Source organism: Mastomys coucha, unplaced genomic scaffold (genome assembly GCF_008632895.1).
Source record: "Mastomys coucha isolate ucsf_1 unplaced genomic scaffold, UCSF_Mcou_1 pScaffold22, whole genome shotgun sequence".
NCBI lineage: Eukaryota > Metazoa > Chordata > Mammalia > Rodentia > Muridae > Mastomys > Mastomys coucha.
The window spans coordinates 172,240,522-172,267,834 of NW_022196905.1; the positions used below are offsets into that span (position 1 = coordinate 172,240,522).

At 43.4% G+C, this 27,313-nt stretch overlaps 2 protein-coding genes across 4 annotated transcripts; one reads left to right on the forward strand and one right to left on the reverse strand.

Annotated features, from left to right (window-relative positions):
• Positions 1-142: 142 nt before the first annotated feature.
• On the forward strand, positions 143-10,665 carry Tti2 (TELO2 interacting protein 2). Its single transcript, XM_031339474.1, has 7 exons — positions 143-1,330; positions 3,370-3,556; positions 4,062-4,154; positions 5,517-5,704; positions 5,987-6,130; positions 9,202-9,364; positions 10,458-10,665. The coding sequence occupies exons 1-7, from the start codon at positions 681-683 to the stop codon at positions 10,569-10,571; spliced, it is 1,539 nt and encodes a 512-aa protein (XP_031195334.1). The 5' UTR covers positions 143-680; the 3' UTR covers positions 10,572-10,665.
• Positions 10,195-18,875, reverse strand: Mak16 (MAK16 homolog). Of its 3 annotated transcripts, none has more exons than XM_031339477.1 (10): positions 18,764-18,875; positions 16,886-16,935; positions 16,678-16,787; positions 16,530-16,594; positions 16,221-16,372; positions 14,838-14,892; positions 13,155-13,229; positions 11,834-11,944; positions 11,308-11,370; positions 10,195-11,173 (listed from the first exon to the last, which is right to left on the reverse strand). In XM_031339477.1, exons 1-10 carry the CDS (start codon positions 18,776-18,778, stop codon positions 10,985-10,987), a joined length of 885 nt encoding a protein of 294 aa, XP_031195337.1. In that variant the 5' UTR covers positions 18,779-18,875; the 3' UTR covers positions 10,195-10,984. The 3 variants fall into 3 exon arrangements, with proteins under 3 accessions (XP_031195337.1, XP_031195335.1, XP_031195336.1); XM_031339475.1 differs by lacking the exon at positions 18,764-18,875 and adding an exon at positions 18,368-18,756; XM_031339476.1 differs by lacking the exon at positions 18,764-18,875 and adding an exon at positions 18,155-18,301.
• Positions 18,876-27,313: the final 8,438 nt, after the last annotated feature.

The following is a 27,313-nucleotide window of genomic DNA, read 5'->3' on the forward strand; positions in this document are numbered from 1 at the left end:
TAATTATGCAAACATATTCTTTATAGCTCCGCCTTTTAAGCCTTCCTTCTAAGCCGGACTTTTTGTTGCTTTCTGGCCGTAAGTCGTAAAAAGAAGCGTTGCGGCTCTGCTGGCGGAAGTTAGTTTTGCTTTACGGCAACAGGGCCGGAAGTTGCCGAGTACAGATGCTTTATGGCAGAAGCTGTTGGTTTCGGGAGCCTCTTAGGTGTCACGGTTCAGTAGTTTACCTTTAAAATTAACTTTTTTTTTTCTTTTTTGAGTCTTCAGAAAGACAAATTTCTCCACATGTTAGGAGCTTGAGGCTGTCTTCTTTGTTTTTTGTTTGTTTGTTTATTTTTTGAGACAGGGTTTCTCTATGTAGCCCTGGCTGTCCTGGAACTCACTCTGTAGACCAGGCTGGCCTCGAAATCATAAATCCACCTGCCTCTGCCTCCCAAGTGCTGGGATTAAAGGCGTGCGCCACCAATGCCCGACGAGGCTCTCTTCTTACACCCACTTAACCGGATGGATTGACACTCGATCAAGACAGTAAGACAGTTCGCCACTTAACTGTGCATGGTTTTAGTTCTGTTTGTTGGGGGACTCCCAGCCCCGGACGATCTTCCCTCTGAGACTCCAGACACCTCCCCCATTTGGTGTCTGTCCCCGGGGGAAGCCCAGCCCACTGGGTGCGACTAGGAATGAAGCTGGACAGCGCGGAAGAGAAGTCGGGGGTCGACCACTCCCTGCCTGCAGAGGGGGCTCCCTCCGCCCTCGAACAAGCCTTCTCCAAGATTCTGCACAGTCTCAGCTGCCAGGAGTCATCAGGACAAGGCAACGCGAGGAATGCCGCTCTTCAAGACCTCAGTGCTTTAATAGAAGACGCCGAATGTGACAAATTATTTGAGGGGACCGGGAGCGGTGGATCCCTCCGGGGGATGCCCGAGATCCTGGGACAGGTGGTGAAAGCCCTGGAGAAGTTCGCAGCACCCAAGGAGAAGGCAGATGGGGTCGAAGAGCATCCCGAAGTGCCTGAGAAGGCAACTGAAGTTGGCTCACTATTTCTAAAGCTGTTGGGGAAGGTTGAGACTGCTAAGAGTTCTCCCCACTGCCCTGCCTGGAAGACAGGCCTCCGCCACTTGTCAGGACCCGTGTATATTTTTGCCATCACACACAGATTGAAGCAACCATGGACCAGTCCAAAATCTCAGCATGTTGCTGCGGAGGTGCTGTCTTTATTGCTTAGAGTTAATGAGTGCAGTTCTGTGGCAGGATTCCTGTGCGGAGAAAATGAAGATGATCGAGGGAGATTTGCTGTGGTCTTGGGGCTTCTTAAGCCCCATCTGAATAAGTGAGTACTGCGCTTTTCAGTATTATCCGGTAGATGGGGTGTTGACATGATAGACTTTTGTTTTGTTTTGTTTTTCAAGACAGGGTTTCTCTGTAGCCCTGGCTGTCCTGAAACTCACTCTGTAGACCAGGCTGGCCTCGAACTCAGAAATCCGCCTGCCTCTGCTTCCCAAGTGCTGGGATTAAAAGCGATGAGGTAATCAGATAGCGAATTCAAGATTAGAACTGAAGTCTTCAAATTTCATTTTCTCCACTGAACAACTGCCTTGGGAAATTGGAAATTCTGACAATAGCCATGGAAATGGAAAATTCTGTCCCATTTATATGGAATAGAGTATCTTATGCTAAGTACCCATGGGTATTTGGAGAAGACCCAGTCTTTCAGCGTGAATTTCAATACAGGGACTTCTAACTTGTTCATAATTATTGGGTAAGGTGATTAGTCTATAAGGAATAATACTTGGGATGAAACATGAAAACGATTTGTAGTAAGTGGATTGAATTAGATTGCTAGCAGCTAACGTACTTGCTGTGAGTTTTGACTTGCTACTCTCAGTGTTTTGTTCTGTTTTTCTAGCCAAGTCTTAATTTTATCTATTTATATTCTATTCACTTATTTTTGAGATAGGGTCTCACTGTGTACCCTTGGCTGGCCTGGAACTTTTATGTAGACCTGGCTGACATGGAACTAACAGAGGTTGTTCTGCTTCTGATTTCTGTCGCCACACCTGCCCCAGGCAGTTGTTTTAAAAAAGGATTTTTATGAATTTTACTTGCGTGTAGGTGTGTGTCTGCATGAGAGTGCAGGTGCCTGAAGAGGCCTGAGGCGTCTGACCCCTGGAGCTGGACTTACATATGACAACTACCTGACATGGTTGCTAGGATCTAAATGTGGATCCTTTGGAGAAACAGCAACTGCTCTTGACCACTGAGCCTTCTCTCTGGCCCCTTCAGGCAGCTTTTCATGCTGTCAAGGATGTTGGCCCTGAATTTCTGATCCTGCTTCCAAATGCTAGTCTTATAGGAAAGTGTCTCACCATGCCTAGTGTATGCACTGCTGTGGACTGAGCCCAGGGCTTTGTGTGTGTTGGACAAGCACCTTACCAACTGAGCTAGATCCTCAGTCCTCTAGCTACGAGGAGGTGAAATAAACCTGGAGTTAAAAGGCTTTTAAACTACTCCCTCTTTCTTTCTTTTCTTAAGACATGGTTACTTTATAGGCTGGCTTTGTACTTCTTATGTAGTCCATGCTGGCTTCAACTGTGAGAGATCCCCCTGCTTCAGCTTCCTTAAATACACATGCCTCAGATTACAGGGGTGCAACAGTGTGCCCAGTTTAGTTCTCTTTCTATTGTGAGTAGGACCAGGTCAGATAGCATCGCAATCTCATTTTATAGGCGATATACCTATGATACAGTTACTATTTTGAGGAGTTGAGTCAGATGTGCAAACTTCTTTTATAAACCCTGTTTGACATGGTAGTGGTAAGACACCTTTACTCTTTTCTCTCATTTCTCAGCACATTTCACATCATCCACCAACATGACCACCCCACAGATCTTTTACATAGCTGTAGATATAGGTGGCTGCTATTCATTGGATAAACTTATATTACCCCAAGGTTGGGCAACTGCCAAGTGTATATATTATAAGATATGTAAATAAGTTTAATTCAAATCATAAAATGCATTTAAAAAAAACAAGAGTTGTGCAGGAAATATACATACATGGATACATATATATGGATAAAATCTGTTAAAATACAGGAGGAAGGCCGGGCAGTGGTGGCACATGCCTTTAATCCAAGCACTTGGGAGGCAGAGACAGGATTTCCTCCTGGATTTCTGAGTTCGAGGCCAGCCTGGTCTACAGAGTGAGTTCTAGGACAGCCAGGGCTACACAGAGAAACCCTGTCTCGAAAACAAACAAACAAACAAAAGACAGGAGGAGGAGGAAGAGAAGAACTTCTTATTAAGCTTCGGCTGGTTATTTTTGCTAATGCTGTCATTTACTTAGTGTGGCTTTCATGTGTCCTTTCAGGGAAACCTGGAAAAAGAATCCTGCTGTCAAACATGTTTTCTCATGGACTCTCCAACAAGTCACTCAGCCCTGGCTGAGCCAGCATCTAGAAAAGATACTTCCCCCATCTTTGCTCATCTCAGATGACTATCAAACGGAGAATAAAATCCTGGGTGTCCAGTGCCTCCATCACATTGTGGTTAATGTGGTAAGCGCTTCAGCTCTGGCCTGCACTGGTGGACAGCCAACTCATCCATTTCTGATCAGTTTTTGCTTTATAGTCTTTATAAGTAGCTTTTTTTATGTTAAGTCATGTAAATCACTTATTTATATTTTTTCTCCAAATATATGTTTTACTCTCTGAACCTGGTGGAAATAGTATTGTGCTGGTAATATAATAAATAAAAGGGTAATTTTTGAAGAAACAAGATCATACTTAATTATGAAAAAAAATGTGAAAAGAAAAAAAGCAAAACCACCTATAGAAATTAGCAAGTAACTTTCAAATGAAAAAATAATCAGAACTCCAAAGAGTTTATAGCAACATGTGCAAAATGTTATTGAAAGAGACTCTTCTTAAGGCTGGAACTTTAAAAATCCATGCAGAAGTAGAGAGCGGTTTACTGAGTCTCTATGTACTCATATCTAATTAAAAACGATTGTCATTTTGCCCCTCTGGGGAAACTTTAAGTGCCTAATTTGTGTGTTTGCAGCCAGCTGCTGATTTGCTGCAGTACAACAGAGCCCAGGTCCTCTACCACGCCCTTTTCAATCACCTGTACATGCCCGAGCACCACCTCATTCAGGTATGGAAGATTTACTTCTGACTGTCCAGGCTCTGGCGTGACTCCAAGGTACTATTCTGTAAGCAGGAACAGTTTAGAGCTGTTTCCCCTAGGAAAGGTAGGGCACCTGAAAGCTGCCGCCTGACTAAAAGGATCTGAACGTCAAGCAGACGTCCACCTCCCCGAGCAGCCAGAGCAGCCAAGGTTTTATCTGCATGTATGTAAGCTACATACCACTTGGGGGTAAATATGTTTTTATTAAATGTTCATCCTCTGTGTTGCTCCATATGAACACATGTATTTGAAATCCCTTGTCTGTAGATACCTAGTGTCATTCTCCCAGCAGACATTAACTGATGTCTAGTATGCGTCTGTGGTAGGTCCCAAGCATAAGTGATTCAGAAAGTATTTTTGGCTTGAAACTCCTTGGAAGACATTACTGTAAATATATGACAGTGCACATATATCTCTGTGTATGTACAACACACAAAAGCTATATTACAACGGGCGTAATGTGTGACCAGCAGTAGTAGTCAACTAGTGAGGTTGAAAGTGGCTTTAGGAAGCTGTGGGAGTGGCAGGAGATGTTTATGAAGGGTAAAAAGCACCTTAGGAGGGGGAAGAACAGTGGAAAGACAAGAAACAAGCTTTTGAAACTGTTTCTTTGTGCTGGGATTGAATCCCTGCCCTCAGACACGCAAGGCAAGTGCATACAGAGCTTACTGAGCCTCTTCTACCCTTTGGTTTTGTTTTTTTGTGACAGGCTGATTCTAGTCCAGGCTGCCCTGGAACTTATATTGATCCTGGCCACTAAGTGCTGGGATGGCAGATGCACAACACAGTATCCAGCAGCCCCCTCCCTCCCTTTTTTTCTTTTTGTGCTTTTAGTATCTTTAATATTTTGGGTACTGAGAATCTAGTTATTCTCAGAAATTTTATTAACATGTTGGAGAAAGGAAAAATTTAAAATCCTCAAATACCTAAAAAAGCCTGAGATCCCCAGAGTGCTAAGAGGGAATGTTTAGATACCATAAATTCAGATAAAAAGGTTTGGACCATCTTAGGTTCTGTGGAGCAGTTTCATGCAAAGAGCCCATAACTCCTATGCCTAACTCAGGTCTTTAGGACACTAGACCTAGATCCCTAAAACCTGGGTGAAGGTCTGAGCTTCGCCATTCTTTCCATCTCATAGATTAGTAAAGTACAGTTCTGGAGAGGAAGTTTGAAAATTTGTAGTACTTTGGACCTTGTACGTTAGTTCTTATCTTTCAGAATTCTGTGATGTGCCCCGGAGACAGTACATAAATGAAGATCTTAGCAAAATCAGGGATTTTGTGAATGCAAATAGGTGAACTCTGATTTCTTTTCATTCTTTTCTTGTAGGCTGTGCTCCTGTGCCTCTTAGATTTATTCCCTGTCCTAGAGAAGGCTCTGCAGTGGAAGGGAGATGCAGCTCGAGCCACTACACACTGCCATGAGGTGCTCCAGCTGATCCTCACCCACATGGAGCCAGAGCACCGCCTCCTCCTACGGAGGACCTATGCCAGACACCTGCCAGCTTTCGTCAAAAAGTGAGTGCCTGGGCTTCTCTGGTCATATACTCCACATTCAACTTCTTTTTTTTTTTTTTTTTTAAAGATTTATTTATTTATTATATGTAAGCACACTCTAGCTGTCTTCAGACATTCCAGAAGAGGGCATCAGATCTCATTACAGATGGTTGTGAGCCACCATGTGGTTGCTGGGATTTGAACTCAGGACCTTTGGAAGAGCAGTCAGTGCTCTTAACTGCTGAGCCATCGCTCCAGCCCCACATTCAACTTCTTAGCATGGCACTTTCTCTTTATTTGTAGGTTGGGGATCCTAACTGTCCGGCACTTGAAGAGGCTGGAGCGAGTTATCCTTGGTTATCTGGAAGTTTATGATGAACCAGAAGATGAAACTAGGTTGAAGATACTGGAAACCCTGAAACTTGTCATGCAGTATACTTGGCCCAGGTATAGTATCCAAGCTGACAGATGTGCTAAAGGGCATGCTTCAGCTAATGTTCTCCTCAGAACTTGCCCAGATAAAAATATTCAGGACATGCAATGTATCTGAATCCTTTTCCCTTTCTTCATTTCTAGGACACACAGCTACTCCAGATGTTTGTATGTAGTAAGCCCCTTTCATTGCTTACAGTAGTTCTAGGCTCTGTCACAATTAAATCATTTCTTTCTTAAAAGTTCCAAGGCTGGGCATTGTGTTACAACCATTTAATTCCAACACTCAGGAGGCAGATTGACATCAGCTTTATCTATCTAGTGAGTTTCAGGCCATCCAGGGCTACATAGACCCTGTCCTCAAGGAGACAGAGAGAGGGAGAGGGAGAGGGAGAGGGAGAGAGCAAGAGAGAGAACGCTAGACAGACAGACGGTGGAAGAGGAAGGAAGAAAATCACAAAAAAACAAATTTATGGTCATGTAAGTTGCAGATTTTTTCTTCTTTTTTTTTTTTTTTTGGTTTTTCGAGACAGGGTTTCTCTGTGTAGCAATGGCTGTCCTGGAACTCACTCTGTAGACCAGGCTGGCCTTGAACTCAGAAATCTGCCCGCCTCTGCCTCCCAAGTGCTGGGATCAAAGGCATGAGCCACCACCACCCGGTGCAGATTTTCTTTTGCTGTGGTAAGACATGATGATGAAGTCAATTTACAGAAGAACGTTGGGTTTGGGCTTACAGATCCAGAGGGTTCGAGTCCATGACCATCATGGCAGCAGACAAGCAGGTATGGCTATGGGGCAGAAGCTAAGAGTTCACATCTTGAGACATAGAGAATGAACAGAGAACTGGGAATGGCAGTTAAAACCTCAATGCTCACCCCTAGTGTCACACCTCCAGTTCCATCATCTGAGGACCAGGTACTAAAATATGAGCCTATGGCGTCCATTCTCATTCAACATGCTACGCAGATAGGCTGTCTTTCCAGAGTGTAATTATAATTTCTATCCAAATACTAAAGGAGAATTAGGGCCGATGCTATAGTCATGTGAGAAAGCACTTGCCTAGTATGTACAGGAGTATAGGTTTGATCCTTAACTGCTCCTTCCTAGAAAGGCAACTTAGAAGTATGTCAGTAATGGCCGGGCAGTGGTGGCGCACGCCTTTGATCCCAGCACTTGAGAGGCAAAGGTAAGGGGTGTCTGAGTTCGAGGCCAGCCTGGTCTACAGACTGAGTTCCAGGACAGCCAAGGCTACACATAGAAACCCTGTCTCAAAAAACAAAACAAACAGAAGTGCGTCAGGAAGCATGTTTAACTGTGTTCATCTTAGAGCTCTTCAGTCTAATTGGGAATGGATTGCCTCAGGACAGTCATTCAACATTTGCTAGGGCAGTGATTAGATGCTAACTTAGGATATGCTCATTTAGAACACATTCGTATGTGGCTTGAAGGTGTCAGGAGCAAACTAGAACCTCAACTGTCTGTTCACTTAACAGCTCTCTTGCAGGAAATAGAAAGGTTAGCCAGAAAAGCCAGAACCCCAACAGTCTGTTTTGGAGTATATTCTCTTTCTTACAAATAGACCAGGCATCAAAAAACTTGCCCCAGTTGACAATCTGAGTCACTTTTAACTATATTGCTTTTTTAAAAAATCTATTACATGTGAGTACACTGTAGCTGTCTTCAGACACTCCAGAAGAGAATGAGATCCGTCAGATCTTGTTATGGATGGTTGTGAGCCACCATGTGGTTGCTGGGATTTGAACTCAGGACCTTCAGAAGAGCAGTCAGTGCTTTTAAACGCTGAGCCATCTCTCTAACCCCTAGAAAAAGTGCATTTCTTTACCTGTTATCTTTGTCCCCCACTAAACTACAGGAGGATAGACAACATCTGTTATGTATCCCTGAAGTACTTAGTACCTCTACTTAGGTACATAAGTATTCAGAGAATGGATAGATATGTGAGTGAAACTGAATGAAGCTAATTTTCTATCGGGCCTTCATAGGGTAAAGATATCTAAAGGACATATAGGGAGGTTAAGGCAGGGTGTAGGAAGTGGTAAATGCAGCAGACTGTAATAAATGGTTAGAGAAATACAGGCCATAGACAAACACTGAACAATTTTGAGAGGAAAGATGGAAATGTTTTTGCTTGTCAGTTCTAGCCAGAAATATGGTTTGTTTATATTTTCCCACAGTACATGTTATTTTCCACCTTTCATTAATGTTTTCGGTTATAAAATTTAAAGTTAAAGCTTATGACCTAATGGCATGACGTACAGTCAGAACGTCATGTAATAAATGAATACTGTGTCCATTTCATCAAAAAGATTAACACTTAGAATAAGCTAGACTTAAAAAGCAAGGAGCCTGAGACTGAGTTGACACTTAAATCATCCTTATTTCTCTTTTTAAGGCAAGCTTTTGCTCTGTAGTAAAGCTCAAGTTCTAGATCCTCCTGCCTTTGTGTCCTGCCTGCTGGGATTATAAGCATATCCACTCACAAAAGTCCAGGTTTTAAGTTCTATGACTGCAGGCTATCTCCTGTCTCTGATAAAAAAAGTTGGGGGCTGGGGGCTTGAACAAGAGAGATCTTGGCCGGGCGGTGGTGGCGCACGCCTTTAATCCCAGCACTTGGGAGGCAGAGGCAGGTGGGTTTCTGAGTTCGAGGCCAACCTGGTCTACAGAGTGAGTTCCAGGATAGCCAGGGCTATACAGAGAAACCCTGTCTCGAAAACACCAAAAAAAAAAAAAAAAAAGAGAGAGAGAGAGAGACATCTTGACCTCCTTGTTCTCAGCTCATGCTGGGGAATCAAGCTTTGGCAGGAAACACAGGTTTTCAGTTTTCGTTGGTTGTTGATAGGGTCTCACTGTAGCCCTGGCTGCTCTGAAACTGGCAGAGACCAACCTGTTTCTGCTTCCATTGCTCAAGTATTCTTGAACATCCCAATGTGTGTATACAGGCAGTGCTGTAGAAATAACAAGAACTTTGAGGCAAACATTTGACTTCAGTTTCCCATGCCTGGACCAAGTCTTGCCCAAGTTTAACATTCTAGTTTGGAATATGAAGTTTTTCTTCTCAATTCCAGAATTCCCTGCAGAGTTGTGGTCTTACTGAAGGCTCTCCTGAAACTGCTATGTGATGTATCGAGGGATACAATCCCCACAACCGAGGCCGCTAAGAGTGCGGTGCTGCAGGAAGCCACAGACTGCCTGATCCTCCTGGACCACTGTTCTCAGGGTCGGGTGAAGGTAAGGCAAACACCTGCAACTGTGTCAACTGGCCTTACTGTCCTAGGTAATGCCAGCGATCGATTGTAATTTACTTCTTGTATGCCCAACTAAGTTGGCCGTGAGCTTAGAACGTGTTAGGTCTCAGCGCTCTCAAGTTCTGGTGTGAAGGCTGAGCTCTTTCAATGTTATGTAACTACTTAGAGCAAAGAGGATCAGATGTTACTGGCATTCAGAACAAGAAAACAAGCAAAAGCCATAAAGATTTTATAAAATTAGTTCTAAGGTTGACATGACACCTATTATGTTAGCATATTCTGTTGTAGACTGAATTAAAACCAGTACTAATAAAGCCCAAAGAAATAATGAAGCTATAGGCTACCAAGGAGTATTATAATCGAGATACCAGAATGTCCCTATGGTGGGAAGGGCACTTCCTAGAAGTGTGTTCGTATTCTTGTGCGCTTGTACAGGTAAAGGCCAATGTGGGTGCTATTCCTCAAGCAGTTTTCCCTTTGGACAGGATCTTTCACAGGCATGGAACTCTTCACGCAGGCATGGCTGGCTGGTCCTCCCTTCTGCTGAGATTACCAGTCTAGGCTTTTCACTGATGACACAAGGTTTAAACCTGGGATTGAACTCAGGTCCCCATGCTCATCCCACTGAGCTATCTCTCATTTCCATATACTTAACTAGTAGGAAATTCTTCCTTTGGTTTCATATTCCACAAAATTCTCAAGACCAAAGTCTGTGGTATCTATGTGTATTTACATGTAAATCAAATACTAATTTCTCATTTTTACCACAAATAGAAGTTTCCAGTTTAAAGGAGCACAATCCACACCCCGAAATATGTAGAGCTAGGACATGGCTTGCTGTTTTTCAGTTTATTCGGCCATTGCACTGCAGCCCTTGTATTAGACAGTTTGCCAGCAGAAGGTCCAACTAAACTTGTTTTGGCTAGAATGAATGAGGTTCTTCCGACCAGCCTTACTTACAAGCATGGGACAGTTCCATGTAACACCTGTTCTGATGGAGGCAGTCTCTCCTCTTTTGAGTATGTGACAAAAGAGTAAAGGCTGCAGGGAATCAATGCCTGTTTGCTCTGTTTCAGGGTCTTCTGGCTAAAATTTCGCTATCCTGTAAAGACAGCACAGTGGTGAGCTGCATCAGGAAGGTGCAGCAGGGCTCTGCAGATTCTCCAAGCGATGACATTCAAGATGACTAACCAGAAGGAAAGGCTGCTCTTCTTATCCCAGATCAGACGGATGGAGTTTTGGGGGTTAAAAAATCTATTTTTATATTAAAATATTGTAAGTTGAGATTTTTATGTCCTCTAACTTGTCCATGTAAAAATAAAATGAAATACTGACATTTCTAAGTAATTTAGAAATATTTACAGCCAGTGACATTCCAGCTCCAGGAACTCATCTGTTAGGTCCCATGGGCTCAAGCTGTCACAGCACATGTGTTATAAAAATACTCCATTACAACTCAAGGCTCTTTCCTATTTCACTCCAGATTTCTGCTCCACTGAAGTGATGTAAATATTAACAGTATAAATACTTTAGGAAATAGAACACAAGAGAACACACACAGCTGCCAGTGTTGACTGTTTCAGGATAAAAGTGTGAAGGGAACTCATGTGGTTTTGACTTTGGCCACGGGCTCCGTCTCCTGTTCATACTCTATTTCCACATAGGCCCGCTTCTTCTTCAAAGGTCCTTTCAAGGGTGCTTTGCCTTTGTGTTTGGCCTTATGAGCCTCTTCTTCATTGGAAGATTCATCATCCTTGTCTTCCTCACTGTCAGTATTCAGTTTATCCATATCCTAGTATGTCAAAACAGAGAGTCAGATTTCTCCAATGCCCTTCACTGTACAGGGTTCACAACAAACCATGCATTTGTTCATCTGCTCCTGTCTTCCCTTCCCCCACAAGCCATTCTTTGTCCCACAGAGCTCACCTCAAAGTCACTCAGGTCACTCTCTTCTACCTCATCATCTTCTACAAACTCTCTTTTCCCATCCTAGAAGGAAACAGTTACTGGATTAGAAAAAAAGACAATGAAGATCTAGTTTCAACATCGTTTTTACCTCTTTCCATAAAGTGAATCGGTCTACACACATAGCCACCAAAACCTATTACTCTCAAAGTTATTTAACACCTACAATTTGAGACACGGTTTCTCTGTGTAGCCCTGGCTGTCCTGGAACTCACTCTGTAGACCAGGCTGGCCTCAAACTCAGAAATCCACCTGCCTCTGCCTCCCAAGTGCTGGGATTAAAGGCATGTGCCACCACTGCCTGGTAACACTTACAAATTAAAAGGAAAAATTAAGGATGTATGTAAAAGTCAACACAGAATTTGTTGGCTGAGCCCTGCTAAACCAAAATTAATCACAAGGTACAAAAGGTGATGGGAATAATGTCGCCTCTGAGTGTGTTGTCCTGCAGGTCACTGCGTTTCAAAACAAGGCAAACCATACTCACCTCTTCCTCATCTTCCTCATCTTCCTCCTCATCCTCAGAGTCACTTCCTGCTTCCTGTTTCTCCAGGGCCTTGTCGAAGGCATGGATGGGGAAGTTGTAGATGTCGCCATACTGAAGAACAAACACAGACCACCTTTAACTATGCTTAGGACTATAGCAACTTAGCAAGTTCCTCTGCTCTACAACCATACTATTTATCAACAGTGATGAACTATATGTATTTCTATACAGTTTTCCAGCCTAGGTACAGAGTGTTTTTGACATTAACAATCTAAGCTGAGAAGCAATAGTGACTTTTTAAAAGAGATTTAAAAAAAAAAAAAAAAACAAACCTTAAAAGATTAGAGAAATACCAGAAGCAAAAGCTCTAGGCATTGAGACTGGGGTGGAGCTCAGCACATGTGAATTCTCAGGTCCAACCGCAACATCATATATACCACACATGGTGACAGACACTTATAATCCAGCACATTTGGAGGCAGAAGGACCAAGAATTCAAGCTGATCTTTTGCTACATAGTGAATCTGAGGCTAGCCTGGGATATCATTAGATGTGGTCTCAAAACAAGATAAACTATAGGGAGCCGGGGAGGTTCCAAAATGAGTACGGTGCTGAGTGACTTTATTTCAAGGACCCCAGAGCCTCAGACTCCAAACCACAAAGCCTCCTCTGAAGGGATGGCAAGGCCACCCTCTGGTCCTAGTGCAAACGTTGACAAGGTATGCAGAAAATGTGTCCTAGTTCAGCCCCCCCAGTACTTAGGGTCTGAAGTATCCCCCTGGAGATACTGCTACCGAGATTAGCTAAACCTGTCTCCTTAATCTGGCAGTAACCACAAACCTGCTTCCATATTTATCTACAATAAGCCATTCCCTTGTTGAGCTGTGTGCAGTAGCCTGCCTCCCTGAATTGACAGCTCTGTATTATCAATGCTGCCAAGCATCGGACAGACTCAGCTTTCTCTTCCAAGTCTATCTAAGTGCAGCTTTCTGCCTGTCTTTTTATCCCCTTGCTGCTCTGAGTCAGCTCTGTCCCTGGAGGCTGTGCATGGATGGGGAAAACAAAACCTAGAAAGCCAGAACCGACAACTGTTATGATGCTTTTATACAGACCTGTTAAGCTTGGAAATATCAACCAAAGATAACGGCCAAGGGGTAATTCTCATCAGAAAGACAGGCCTACACAGACTTGCTTCATTCTGTGGACAAACTGGGGTGGGAAGACTATCTGCGATCTGTTTAAAAACACTGCATGTTTTGTATTTCCCAGCAGGTACTACTACCTAAGTAAACACTTGTGCCAGTACTACTAGCTTTCTCACCGTATCTTGTTTCAGTCTCTCCAGCAATTCCTTCTCAATAGCATTGTCCAGCTGGGCAGCTATCAATGCTTTTTCCTACAAGAAAAGACCAAGCTGTTACTCCATCTGGGCTCACTTCCCAGCCTGCACATAGAATCACCTATTTTTAATAATGGTATGATGTGCTTATGTACTAGTGAGGCCTTTGCCTTTCTAGACAGATACACTTCTCCTTTCTCAAAGCCTCTTGAGAAAGAAGTTTAATGAGAAGTTCCCTTCTATAATTTGCATAAATGTATCATATAAATGAGATGAAAATAATTCTTACGACTTTAGGAATAGCACTCTGAATTTCTAACAAACCATTGACAGCTACAGCACACATATCTGCTTACATACATTTAAGAATGTCAGATGGGCCAAGGGAGATGGCTCCGTGGGTGAAATGCCTGACGTGCAAGTGTGAGGACCACAGCTCATGGAGAAAAGCAGACATGATGGCTGGCACACACCTGTAATCGGCCAATAGCAAGAGAGGCAGCAGAGCTAGGTGGATCCCTGCAAGCTTGTGGAAAAGATCCTGGCCTACAGAGTTCAGGCCAATATAAGATCTCTCAAACAAAAAGTAGAAGGGACCTGACGACTGTCACCCAAGGCTGTCCCCTGATTTGCTATGTCATGCATGTGTGCACTGCATACACAGTAAGAAATACATAGCTGGGCGGTGGTGGCGCACGCCTTTAATCCCAGCACTTGGGAGGTAGAGGCAGGTGGATTTCTGGGTTCAAGGCCAGCCTGGTCTACAGAGTGAGTTCCAGAGAAACCCTGTCTCGAAAAAAAAAAATTGCCAGTGATTGGAGTATCCAGTCACATAAGCTCTGTGTGGTGATCTCAGTCAGTTTTGGTTACATAGCAAGATGCTCTCTTGGACACCAATGAAATAGTAAATCTGAGATAGAAAGTGCCATGTGATTAGTGAGAATAAAAGTAGCAAAGATTATGGAAGGTGTTCTTAAAAGGACAAAGCGGGGCAAATGCTGATTGATGAAAGGGAGAGAAAAAGCAACTGATCAGAATGAATGGACATGGACTTGTTGGGAAGAGCTGACTCCCAAGTGTAGGTCCCAATGACCAGTGAAGCTCAGCTCAACTCAACTGTCACTATCAGTGAAATGGCCTAACAGACCATGCTCTGGGCAAAGCTGAAAGAGCAGGCCTTCTTCATGCACGTTACCACCTTTAGTGACCATCACCATCCTTTAGGGACCAAACCACCCAGGTTACTTCAGAGCAGCTTCATCTGACATCAGTGTTGATGTATCCAGTTTCTTGTTTTGTTAAAAACAAATATAAGCAATCTCACAATCAAATCCTTTGATTTTCTAAATAACTAAATTAGCCATAAAGCTAAACATATTGTCTAAACTCTGCTGAAGGTAATATAAGTATGAGAGAGGCAATGTCAAAAATCTAAATTATGAAATGTTTTGACTTGAAGACTTTTAGATAGAGTTATCTATGATACTCTTTATTATACCCAAACACCCTAGAGGACCTATTTTCAGCCTTTAGTGAAAATCTTAAAAATCTGAAGATACAAAGAGGCCAACTGCTCCATTAGTGACTCATTATGAGTCTCATGCAAGAAACCACTTTCTTACACGACAATATAGAAGCCATGTAAACATCAGAACAGTATATTACCTCTCTTCGTTTTTCCCTTCGTTCAACCTTCTTACTCAAAGGAACAAGTTTCTTCCTAGCAGAAATCAAATATGTCATGAGAAAATTCAAGTTCATTTTAAAGATAAAAGAATTAGAATTGACTTTTTGCAGCTCAGATCCATATAGCATATAAGATCCCAGATCTTCAGACCGCTGGTATAGCTCAGTGACTGAACATGGGCCCGGCACACACACACTTTTCTACAGCCTACGTGGCAGCTCACATCAGTAACTCAGCATGAAGGGTGAGGCAGAGGGATCACTGAGTTGAAAGCTACTTCATAGTAAGTTCTAGGCCAGCCTGACTACAAGGTGAATTGTTGTCTTAACCCTGTACCTAGTCAGATATTTTGACATGTACTTTTTTTTAAGACTTCTTTATTTTATGTAGGGCATCAGAGCCCAGTTGCAGATAGTTGTGAGCCGTAATCTGTGGTGGTTGCTGGGAACTGAACTCAGGAACCTCTAGAAGAGCAGCTAATGCTCTTAACCACTGGGCCATCCCTCTAGTCCCCTTGCCATGTATTTTAACATGGGCATTTCTGTTTTCTTTAGGTTCACTACAGTAAGATCAATGCTTCAATGAACAAAGAAAAATGAATTTTCTGAAAAAGACTCACATGATCTTTAACATTCTCTTCTAGTCTCAATAAAAAAAGCCTTCATCCTTACACTCCTTAAGAAGGTGTTCTTGGGCCGGGTGATTAGTGCCGCACACCTTTAATTCCAGCACTTGGGAGGCAGAGGCAGGTGGATTTCTGAGTTTGAGGCCAGCTTGGTCTACAGAGTGAGTTCCAGGACAGCCAGGGCTACACAGAGAAACCCTGTCTTGAAAAACCAAAAAACCAAAAAAAAAAAAAAAAGAAGAAGGTGTTCTAGGACTGATTCTAGAGATGGCTCAGTGGTTGAGAGTGCTGACTGTTCTTCCAGAGGTCGAGTTCAATTCCCAGCAACCACATGATGGCTCACAACCATCTGTAATGGGATCTGATGCCCTCTTCTGGTGTGTCTGAAGACAGCAACCGTGTACACATAAAATAAATAAATCTTAAAAAAAAAAACTCAAAAAAACTAAAAAAAGGTATTCTATTAGGCCAGTGTGTGTAGTTCACACTCCTGTTAATCACATTTTAAATCTTTAATTTTACTTTTCTCAGGGAACCACACAGAATTTCCAGATAGGCAGGGTTATCACATATTCTGTTTTAAAATCCTGCAGGACCACTGGACATGCCTTTAATCCAAAGTTTTTTTTAGCATATCACCAAAGATTAGTCACAGCTGAATTTAGGAGGAAAACATGGTTTGTGGCATGGGCCAGAGACAATAATAGACTGTGAACAAAGAATAAGCCGGCCTTACCGTCGCTTCAGTGTAAGTTTTCTGATCCGAATCAGGTACTGGGTTATCTTGGTAAACCTCTGCTTACATTTGTGTCGGATAAAGCGGGGCCAGTAAATCAAATTTTCATCTATTTGTTCCAGTGCTTTCTCATAGTTTTTACTAAGCCGGACCTGTGGAACAGACGAGGAATGTGATGGGGAAGGGGCAAATCAAGTTAGGTCTTCACTGTCCGCCCCGGTATCAGAGAGGGTGGCTTTGAAGTCTGGAGATGGCCTATGTGGCAACTTTGCTTTTGATGGCCACTCCAGTTTTCTCACTGAGTCTTACCCGTTCCCAGAGACGCCGAGGGAAAGCTGCTCGTTCTATAACCTTCATGTACAGGTAGCACTGTCCTGGAGAGAAGTTAAACAGCTTTATTATTATTTGCAAAGAGACTAGGGACATCCGCTTATAAATTGTTGTCTAGTTTCCGTACCTTTCTCTTCTTTAATGGTAGCATACTGACTATTTGCCAGGGGACAGGACGACCGATTGCACAGACCAGTCAGACTGTATTCATTTCTGCAGAAACCCTGAGTCTTGGTTCTAGGGTGCAAGGAAAGAAATGTTTACAACCAAGGGGACAACTAATACAACCAAGGAGACAACTAAATACATTTTAGTTTAGACTGCAATATACTTACCTTATTTTGAAAGAACAAAATTGCTTGTTTCCTAGTGTATTCCAGATAACCTGCAAGATAGAATGAAAGCCCTTTTGCTCTGGCCCCAAAGATGCTGTTTAATATAAAAAGAGGCAGTGCTCTCTGGCTTGCAGCTGGAGTCCATGGCTGAATCCTTGCCCAGCATGTACAAAGCCCTCACTGTAGTCTCCAGCACCGCCACCACCAAAACACAAACACAAAAGATGACAAGGACCATGTCAGAGCACACTGCTGCCATGCCTCCATGAGGAAACTCTTTAGGGAATGAAAAGGAGCAGCTATCTTTGCTCTCTTTACACCGTATCATGTACTCATATATTCTTGTAAACAAAAGCAAAAACCCCACCCAAATGCAGATATTATAACCATACCCCATTACTCAGTTCATTAATAGTTGGTAACTATTTTCTTTGGAATTCTTTTCAATACAAACATACATTCTAGCATCTGCAGTATGCCTTATGTATAGTGTTAACAAAATGAGCCCTATCACATTTACATCTCACTAATGTGTTCTGCATTCTAAAGTAAAGGCACTGCCATCTCCACGCCCTGACATCACAAACACTCGGTGTTTGCTGGATGAAGGTACGGTTCTTACCACCCGGTACCTAAGGAGGTGGAAAATATATAAGTGCTACACCAAGTTGCAGTCACTAAGAGCCTCATATGGGTGTGTGTGAGCATAAAGGTCTGTAGATGAACTGCACTAAAGAGCTGAGAAAGACACTAGGGCAGTTAAAGGAGAAAAAAACGAAGGGTCAAAGAATAAAACACACATTGGGGATTTAAAAGGAGTATGGGGGTGTAGGAAACAAGAAGTGAAGTGGGTATATCATTCAGCTTTGTGGCTTTTACATATCATTTGGTCAGACCTGGGCACCAGATTTGTCTATGCATCCAGTTGCCCACTTACCATCTCTCAAAGGATCCCAGTGGTAAATATACCCTAAGTTCCACGCTCTTCTAAAAAATACAACATTCTCCCCAGTTCCCACTAAAAAAGACCTAAAATCATTTCCTTCAAGATTCCGGGTGACCTTGCCCGGGCAAGCATATCAAATTCAGCATCCCTTTCATCTTTTGGATTCCTGTATCAAGACCTATCAGTGCCCTCTATATTCCTCCTTCCCTATCTCCCATCTTTATACCTTTACTATTCCTACCCTTCTTCTGTGGCTGTCTCAGTCCCAATTCTGGGGTCTTTACTCCAATGTGACGGGTCTATCTGCCATTGTCTCTCCTTACCGCTCTCTTTCTCCATGACTCCTCTTTCATAGTACCGTTTACCACTGCAAACGCTTCGTTTATTTATTCTCCATCCCCAGAGTGCTCATGCCAGCAGAGGGTTTTTTTTTTGTTTTTGTTCTTTTGTCAGACTGGTTAACAACCAATTACCACAGTGCCTAACCAGTCAGATACTTGCTATGTACTCCTGTAAACAGACGAACGTAGTCTTACTTCCGAAATTATGACTCGGGCAGACAGTAGAGCAAGATAAAGAAAAGCGTAAAGCGTAACGCTGGAAAAGGAAAAGTAACGCTCATGGATGAGTTCTCTAAACAAGAATTTTAAACATCGCATCTCTCCCGCCTGGCCAGTCCCGGGACAACTGCCGTTCAGATGGCAACTGGCCCAGGGGCTTCACGGCTAAGCATCAGGGACTAAGGAAGCCGCTCCGGTGCAGCGAGGCCGGGGTGTCGCGAGGGAACCTACGGTCGGAAATCGGGACTCTGGAAGTCTCGCAATCCGAGAAAACCGGAGACAAATGGGCCAGCTGAGCATGCGGGTCTGAGTCCTAAAAGAGCGAAATGCCGCACAAACCCCGGGGCGCTAGAGCAAGAGGAGGGAACTCACGTCGTCCGACTGCATGGTGCCGGCGGCTCAGCTCGCCGCGCTGGGTAGTACCAGGGAAGCAGCCACGCTTCTTCCGGGAGCCACTAACCCATCGCGAGAAAGTCAGTCTCAATTTCCCAGAAGCCCGTGCGGTCTCCGGGCGCAATGAGCGTGCGCGCATGCGTTCTAGCGCTCTCCTGATTAGCGGCGTGCTCGCCTCGGACATCTCTTGCCCTAAGGGCGCAGATGGCGTGTAGCTCTGCTCGCTACGTCTCTGTATGGCTACTTCTGTGGACGCGCTCCAAACCGCTGAAGAGCGGGGCTTCTTCGTCCTCTCCAACCCAAGGCGCGCCCCCGAGGCCCCGCTGTGCACGCGCGGGCATTTAATGCTAATTGCCGGCCTATTTCTGGGCTGTGGCCCCGAGCCGTAAAGCCCGAAGCTGTCAGCTCCTTTACCAACCAGCCCGCGGGAACTTCTAGCAGCCATCTCCATTCCCATTTTGAAATACACACTATAGTGTCATTATAGTGAAACAACAACAAATAACGAACGAAAAAAACGTGTATGCATCTGACCCTAAAACGGACAGATTCTCCTGTCCCTGCCTTGCCCCTTCTATAGGGATCAAACTCAGGCTACCAGCCTCACACTATTTCCTGAGCCATTATCCAGGCCTGAGAAAAGTGCTTTTAAAAGATCATCAGGGTTGGGTGGTGGTGGCACACGCCTTTAATCCCAGCACTTGGGAGGCAGAGTCAGGCGGATTTCTGAGTTAGAGGCCAGCCTGGTCTACAGAGTGAGTTCCAGGACAGCCGCCAGGGCTACACAGAGAAATCCTGTCTTAAAAAAAAAAAAAAAAAATCATCAGGGCCGGGCAGTGGTGGCACACACCTTTAATCCCAGCACTTGGGAGGCAGAAGCAGGCAGATTTCTAAATTCGAGCCAGCCTGGTCTACAGGGACAGCCAAGGCTGTACAGAGAAACCCTGTCTCGAAAAACTTAAAAAAAAAAAAAAAAGATTATCAGGAGTGATAATAAAATGAAGTTTGCTTCCCCAGTTCTCCCTTCTGAAAGCCATTAAGTAGTTCAAGTGATTTTGAAGCAATTGGCATGTGCCAAATGCAGTCTGGGGTCTAGAGATAGAGCAATGAAGACAGAAAATATTCTACACTCTCAAGGTCCTTACTTAGTAATGGGCTTCAAAGAATTGTACCATATACCATATAATATAATGTTTAAGTACTGCTAAGTGTAAAAGCAACGAAGCAGCGTGAACCGTATATAACACTCTCAGCTAGTGGGGAGGTTTGTTTGGAAGTTTGAGAGTAACTTGAGTATTGTATGTAGGAGGCCACATCCCGATGCTGGCGACGGTGATAAGGATGAGCAGAACACAAAGTAAGTTAGTGGAGACAGGCTCTTTTAGAAGATTTATTGGGAGAACTCTGTAGAAGTAATAACCAGATAGAGAATCTCAATGAGGTGATGGTAATAAGTCATGGCATAGGGGTATGTGTGTGTGTGTATGCTTTTGAGAAAGGATAAAAAACAAGTGGAGAGCCCTACAGTTAAGGAGATGCTTGGAGTAAAGACAGACAAGGGAAAAGTATGGGCTAGAGAACGGAGAGCAAGAGGAAAGATCAGGAGGAACCCAAACCCAAAGTATATGCAGCCTTGTACTTGACCTTTGCGGTAAACGTCTGGGGTCTTTTAAAAAACCCTAGTGGCTAGATGGCCTCTCCATTGAAACAATAACAATATGGAAGCATGGTATTGCTTCCCTCACAGCTCTCAAACTGAGTGTGGGTGCAGCCAACAGTGCTGTTGGTCTTTGTGTGTGGTAGGGAACCCAGTGCCTTAATCATGCTAGGCAAGGTTCTACCGTTGAGGGCCACCTGTAGCCCTGTCTTGAGTTATATCTGGCTGTCTATTTGTTTTTTGAGACAGGGTGTCACTGTAACACAGGCTGGCCTGCAACTCACTGTATAGGCCCAGGCTGGCCTCAAACCTCCGAGCAATCCTCCTGCCTCCCCACACTCTCCACTGAGATTACAAATGTGAGCCCCAACATTGAGCTGTGAATAATTTTTTTTAAAGATTTACTTATTTATTTATTTTATGTATATGAATACACTGTAGCTATCTTCAGACACACCAGAAGAGGGCATCAGATCTCATTATAGATGGTTGTGAGCCACCATGTGGTTGCTGAGAATTGAACTCAGGACGTATGGGCGAGCAGTCAGTGCTCTTAACTGCTGAGCCTTCTCACCATCTGAGCTGTGAATAATTTTAAAAGGTGGTGGCATCCACTGCCTTCAATGAGAAAGGAATCCTTCTACAAAGCACCTAACTGTGAGGTCCAAAGAGGCCAAATAAAGGGATACAATTCCCTGACAAGATTAGGAACTTCACACAGCAGTGTGTAGTAGAACCAGGTTACATTGAGAAAATAATGGGACAGAATAGAGAGCCAGGAACATTTCCACCCACATGAGGGAAAGCAGACACATTAGAATTTGCATTGCATCAGATAGACTATCACTACACTATTGATGGGACAATAGGTCACTTACATGACAAAACTCACAGAAAGCTACACTAAGGCCACCCTAACTGAAGAAATAAAAACTGGAGTTAAAAAAAAAAAAAAAGGAAATATCAGAGAAAGTGGCACCTTAGCTACAGAGAAAATGAAATCAAATGGGAGAAGATTTCCATCAGACATCCTATTGCCAAAGGGAAGTAGTATAGTATTTTTTTAAAGTGCTGGTGGAAACTTCACTTAGAAACATACATCCAGGTAAAATATTCCGTAGGAATGAAGGAGAAATCATATGACAAGTTCTGATAAAGAAAAACCAAGAGACACTTTGAAAACCTACAAGAATGGGTTTTAAAAGCTTTCCAAATGATAACAGAAGTTTTGGAATCTGTGGAGAACGCTATGCATAACACTTGGGAATGCCTTAACATGTGCCTGGCGTATAAACCGAAGACATAACCACTCCAAGGGATGACTGAGGGGAAGGCTTTACTCTGTACATATGAGCGATAATACAGCCAGAGGCATCTGGAAGAGTCCAGAACACAGAGAGAAAGTGACAAATTGAGCATAGACAGCAGATAGCATTAGGCCGTGAGAGGAGCAGGAGAGCAAGAGAGGAAGAGATCAAGAGAGAGGGGCAAGGGAGAAGGGACCAAGAAGACACAGCCCAAATACCAGAGTTATACGGGAGTGAGAAGCTGGAGAAGCTTAGAGTATGGGGTGAGGCGAGAAGAGCCACAGGTACCGAATGAGCCTGGGAACTAGCATGTGTTTTGCTGTGCCAGTAGGCACCACATATAGCCTTTAGTCCCTTCTGAAAGTGAGGAAGAAATGGGTCCTTTGGTAGAGGGGGAACCAGCCCCAGAATTTCGGGGAGTGGAGTTTCCTTTGGACCTGATACCTGGTAATGAAAACATCATGTGTGATGTTACTGTGGTTCTAAATGACACAGAACAGAGCTTTCCCCTCGTGCTGAGTTGTTTCCTTCCTGTTGACTGACCGGGGACAGGAACTATAATCCTGGTTGTCCTAAATGATGTGTTTCAAAGTGAAAATGATCTCACAAAGTTTTTACAGCTATAGAACAACAAAAGTTGTTGTAAGACAAGGCATTGTTCAGATTCATTGGTAGAAACGTTAAGTAGCGGGTTACAGAGAAGCAAGGGAACCTCTGTTACAAGCTTTGGATGCTGTTTTGTGACTGTCTTAGCTTTTCATGAAGTTCTAATCAATCAGCCCTGTAGAATCATTACCATAGATGTGCTCCCCCAACCCTAGGGTGCATTAGGTCACATAGAAGACTAAAGCAATTATAAATTGTAAAGGGTTAGAGCAGGTGTAGTGGTTTGAACAAGAATGGCCCCCATAGGCTCATATACTTGAATGCTTGATCTCAAGTTGGAATTGTTTGAGAAGGACTAGGATGCATGGCCTTGTCAGAAGAGGTTTGTTCCTGGCATTGGGCTTTGATGTTTCAACAGCCCACATCATTCCCAGTTAACTTGCTCTCTGTCTCACGCTTGTGGATCAGATGTAAAGTTCACAGCTATGGTTCCGGAATCATGGCTGCCATTTCTCTACCATTATGGTTATGAAGTCTATATAATCCTGGAGAAACCACAAGTCTCAAATTAAATGTTTTCTTTTATAAGTTGCCACCAGTCCTTTTAATGGTTGCTATTACAAACTGTTTAAAATAATTAGTAATGCAAATTAATGGTCAGATAGTCAAACTCATGGTCATATTAGATACTAGCTTAGTTAATTCCAATAAAAATGTTTTCAAGGCTATTCAGATTGTAAATAGCTAAAAATAAACAATGTTTGACAATTCAGATATTCGGTAAATAGATATAGAGTCTTCAGAAACCTCAGAGATCCACAGAAAATAGCACTTAGGATTATTTCATTATTAAAAAATCTTTTGATGATGAAACAGGAACTCCTTTGGGACAGTGGAGCTTGCCAGGAAACTTGATAGGTTGAGTGGGTTCAGCGTCCCCCAGCACCCAGGCACCCACCTGAGATAGTAAGCAGCTCCCCTCTCTCCACCAGATTCCTTGCGCGGGACACACTCCGCATTTCCCACATAAGGAAACGTGACCTATAGTCATATTGCCCAGAACAGAGTTCTCTTTGCTAATGAGGTATCTAGAGGACCTGAGGATTTAGCCAATAAGCTTACCTTCCTGGATATTCCTTCTTGCAAAAGGTATGTAATCTCTGGTCCACCCTGAAGAGTTGGTTTACACCCATTTTCCACAATGAACAATCAGTAAGCAGTTTAAAACCAAGGACTGTCTCTTCCATCGAAACCACGGTGGGGAACATGGAAAAGACCCTCTCCTATAATGCAGCAGCCTACGTCTTCCATAGAAGTCCCTCTGCGCTCCCAGACAAAGGGTTTTTGCGGATGAGCTAAGCCAGAGTTCTGCATTCCCCTGGCCCTGGCTCATCATCCTCAGCCAGAGGGCCCCTAACTCTGTGCAGTTTTCCAGTGGTGGCCGGATGCCCAGGAGTCGGGGAACCCTAGCTTCAGCCTCCCACATCATTCCTCTTGACTTAGCTTTCTGAGGAGCTGGGCTTATAGATCTTTACCACTAAACAAAGGCTCTGCTGTAAAGTATTTTAAAATAATTAACGTGTTCTCCACAACTGTTAAAAACCAATCAACCAACAAACACAATCCCCCCAAATGCAGTTTGGCCTATTTCAATTCACAAATCCCAGTGTGGTTTCCCAGTGTGCAGAGTGCACAGCACTTGGCCTTTTGATTCAGGGTTCTAGATCCCTGCTGACCCTCACCCTGATTAATGCTGGATGAATATTTCAGTAAGGCTTGTTAGAATTTGGGCTGGAGAGATAGCTCAGTGGTTAAGAGCACTGACTGCCCTTTCAGAGGTCCTGAGTTCAATTCCCAGAAACCACATGGTGGCTCACAACTATCTGTAATGGGATTTGATGCCCTCTTCTGGTGTGTCCGAAGACAGCTACAGTGTATTCACATACATAAAATAAAATAATCTTTTTTTTAAAAAAAGATGAAAATTACATTTTTTTCCCTTGTCTTTAAGAAGGACCTTAGACTGTCCTGGACTGGAGAAGTGGAAGGATCCTGGTGACAATACCAGAGGAACATTTGCTTTGGAGTTGAAGCTAAGTGAGAGAGAGTGGGTGGTGGGGTGAGAAGACGCTACCAAGAGCTTCGCTCTTCAGTCAAGTGACCCTGAGGATATCCTGCTGATATGTTTCTAGGTTTAGCACAGAGGGATCTTAGATGAGAGGCCTTGAATTCCCTTAGAGTACTTTCCAAGCCTGGCTGTCAGCCTTCAACCCAGCTCTGGAGTGGTTTGGAAATAATGGGGCTAAGAGTCCTCTTCAGTTGGCAGTTTGATCGTCCATCCTTGATCTCCTGCTTTGAACACATTCTCCTACAGAGAGAATGCCTTTTTGAGGCATTCTTCAAGAGCTTATGAGCTTAAGGGTTCAGAAAGAAAGAAAAGTATGTTTTTGTAACCCCACTCTGCAAGGATAAAGACTCTAAAATTCCAAAGAAAAGCGCTGTTTTTTTGTTTTTCTTTTTTCTTTCTTATCTCCCTTCTTCGTTTTACTTCTTCACTTTTCATCCCTCTCACTGCCCACCCCACAGTCACCCCCTCTCCCAATGTTTCCCCCTCCCCCTCCCCTTCTCCTCTGAGCAGGTGGGGCCTCCCCAGGGTATCCTCTTACCATGGCATGTCAAGTCTCTGCGAGGCTAGGTACATCTTCTCCCACTGAGGCCAGACAAGGTAGAAGAACATATCCTACATATACGTAACAGCTTTTGGGATAGCCACCGCTTCAATTGTTCAGGATCCACATAGAGATCAAGCTGCTATGTATGTGTGGAGGCCCTAGGTCCAGCCCTACGCACCTGCAAGGGTACCATCTTGAAAATCAAGCCATCCTGTCACGGTTATGAAAAAGATGGGAGGAAAAGCCAAAGCAGGTGTCCTTCTCCAAAGTTAGGGTCCTGCTAGGAAAAACTTAAGGTCAAAAGAGCTGGGACAGGGATTGAAAATGTGGAGTGGCCTGGCATGTTTTATCTGTTCCAGGGCACTGGGTTCAGCCTGCTAGGAGACCCTGACCACTTCCCCTGGGTCTTGCTGGGAAGTAATATTTGTTTGTTCTCTAGGTCCTCACCCACGTCTACTTACCGACTCTAGAAACACAGTCCCACACACAGTTTGGCTTAGCAGATGGCCAAGCATGGCTCTTCTCTAGTAGGAAATGATTTACTGAGAATGGAAGGAGCTGCTTAGTGTGCACAGTCAGGCTCCTGGACGCGCTTATGACACTAGGTTCTGAGGCTGCTGGGAAAGAATAGAAATAGAAAATACAGAGAACACAACGTGTAGACACTGGAGCACCATTTCTTTATTTAAATCTATGTCCTGGCAAGATTGCTGGAACAGTCTAGTATTAGGATGGTTTCCTCAGATGCCAGCAAAATAATGATCTGCAATTAGCTGAGTCCAGGTGTTCAGATGCTAGACTCTTCCTGGCATAGCATTAAGGAGGAAGGCAGAAAGCCCTGCGGCATGGAAACATGGGAAGAGATTCTTTTTCCTTTTGCTCCCTGTTTATTGATGACAGGTCTCTAAGACTGTTCAAAGCCACAGAGGCAAATACAACTTAAATTGTGGAAATCTGTAGGAAACACACACAGATGCATCTACACGAAAAGGAACTCCAGCAAGGCCTTTGTATCACTGCCATTCAGTGGTGGGCACTGACAAATAAGACACAGTTTATCTTTGAACATTGGGGGCTAAATTTTAAGCCATTTTTCATAGTGATGAAACATAGAGAAGGCTTATCACTTTACCCAGGTAAAGTGTACAGAGCCGCGTTGTTAAATAAACACGCATTACTGAACAGCAGTCACCACCATCCGTCCACCTTCAGAATTGTCTCATCAGGCCGAAGTGGCACTCTCTGTTAACCAAAACATTCCCAGGCCCCTCTGACTCCACAAACAAGGGAACTGTATTTTACTTTTTGTTCCTATGAATTTTGTATTTACAGAATTACATAATATCTTTTCTTTGCATTTTCTTTCTTTTTTTTTTTTAAGATTTATTTATTACATATAAGTACACTGTAGCTGTCTTCAGACACACCAGAAGAGGACATCACATCCCATTTCAGATGGTTGTGAGCCACCATGTGGTTGCTGGGATTTGAACTCAGGACCTCTGGAAGAGCAGTCAGTGCTCGTAACCACTGAGCCATCTCTCCAGCCCTTTTCTTTGCATTTTCAAGTATCTATTTTGTACCATGTATTGGAATTTCATTTCCTTTGAAATATGAGTAATAGGGCTAGAGAGATAACCCAGCTCTTAAAGACTAAGACATACAACCAAAACTACAAAAATATAAAATACTAGCTTGGCCTTATGCCTGACCAGTATACACCTGGAAGCTCAGGACTTTAAGGCTGAAGTGAGAGGAGCTAAAGTCTGAGACCCTCTTGGGAAGCACAGTGAGTTCAAGGCCAGCCTGGGCCACAAGATGAGACTACAAAGTATTCCATCATATGTGAACACCATGTTCTGTTCATCTATCTATCTGTTTTGATATTTGTTTTTTTAAAATTAAAAATAAAAATAAATGTTTTTCATGCAACATATTCTGAGTATGGTTTCCTCTCCCATTTCCTGTCAGCTCTTCCCTCCTTTCCTACCCACCCAATCTACACCCTTTCTCTCTCTCATTAAAATACAAACAGGCATTAATAATAATAATAATAATAATAATAATAATAAATAAAAACAAACAAAATAGGATAGGATAAAATAAACAATCAGGGGGGAAAAAAGCCAAGAGAAAAAGCATAAGAAACATGCAAACTTGGAGATGCAGTCATTTGTACAGAAATCCCATAAAAATGAAATCAGAAACTATAATCTATAAGCAAAAGCATTGTAAGGTGTCTTAGTTAGGGTTTTACTGCTGTGAACAGACACCATGATCAAGGCAA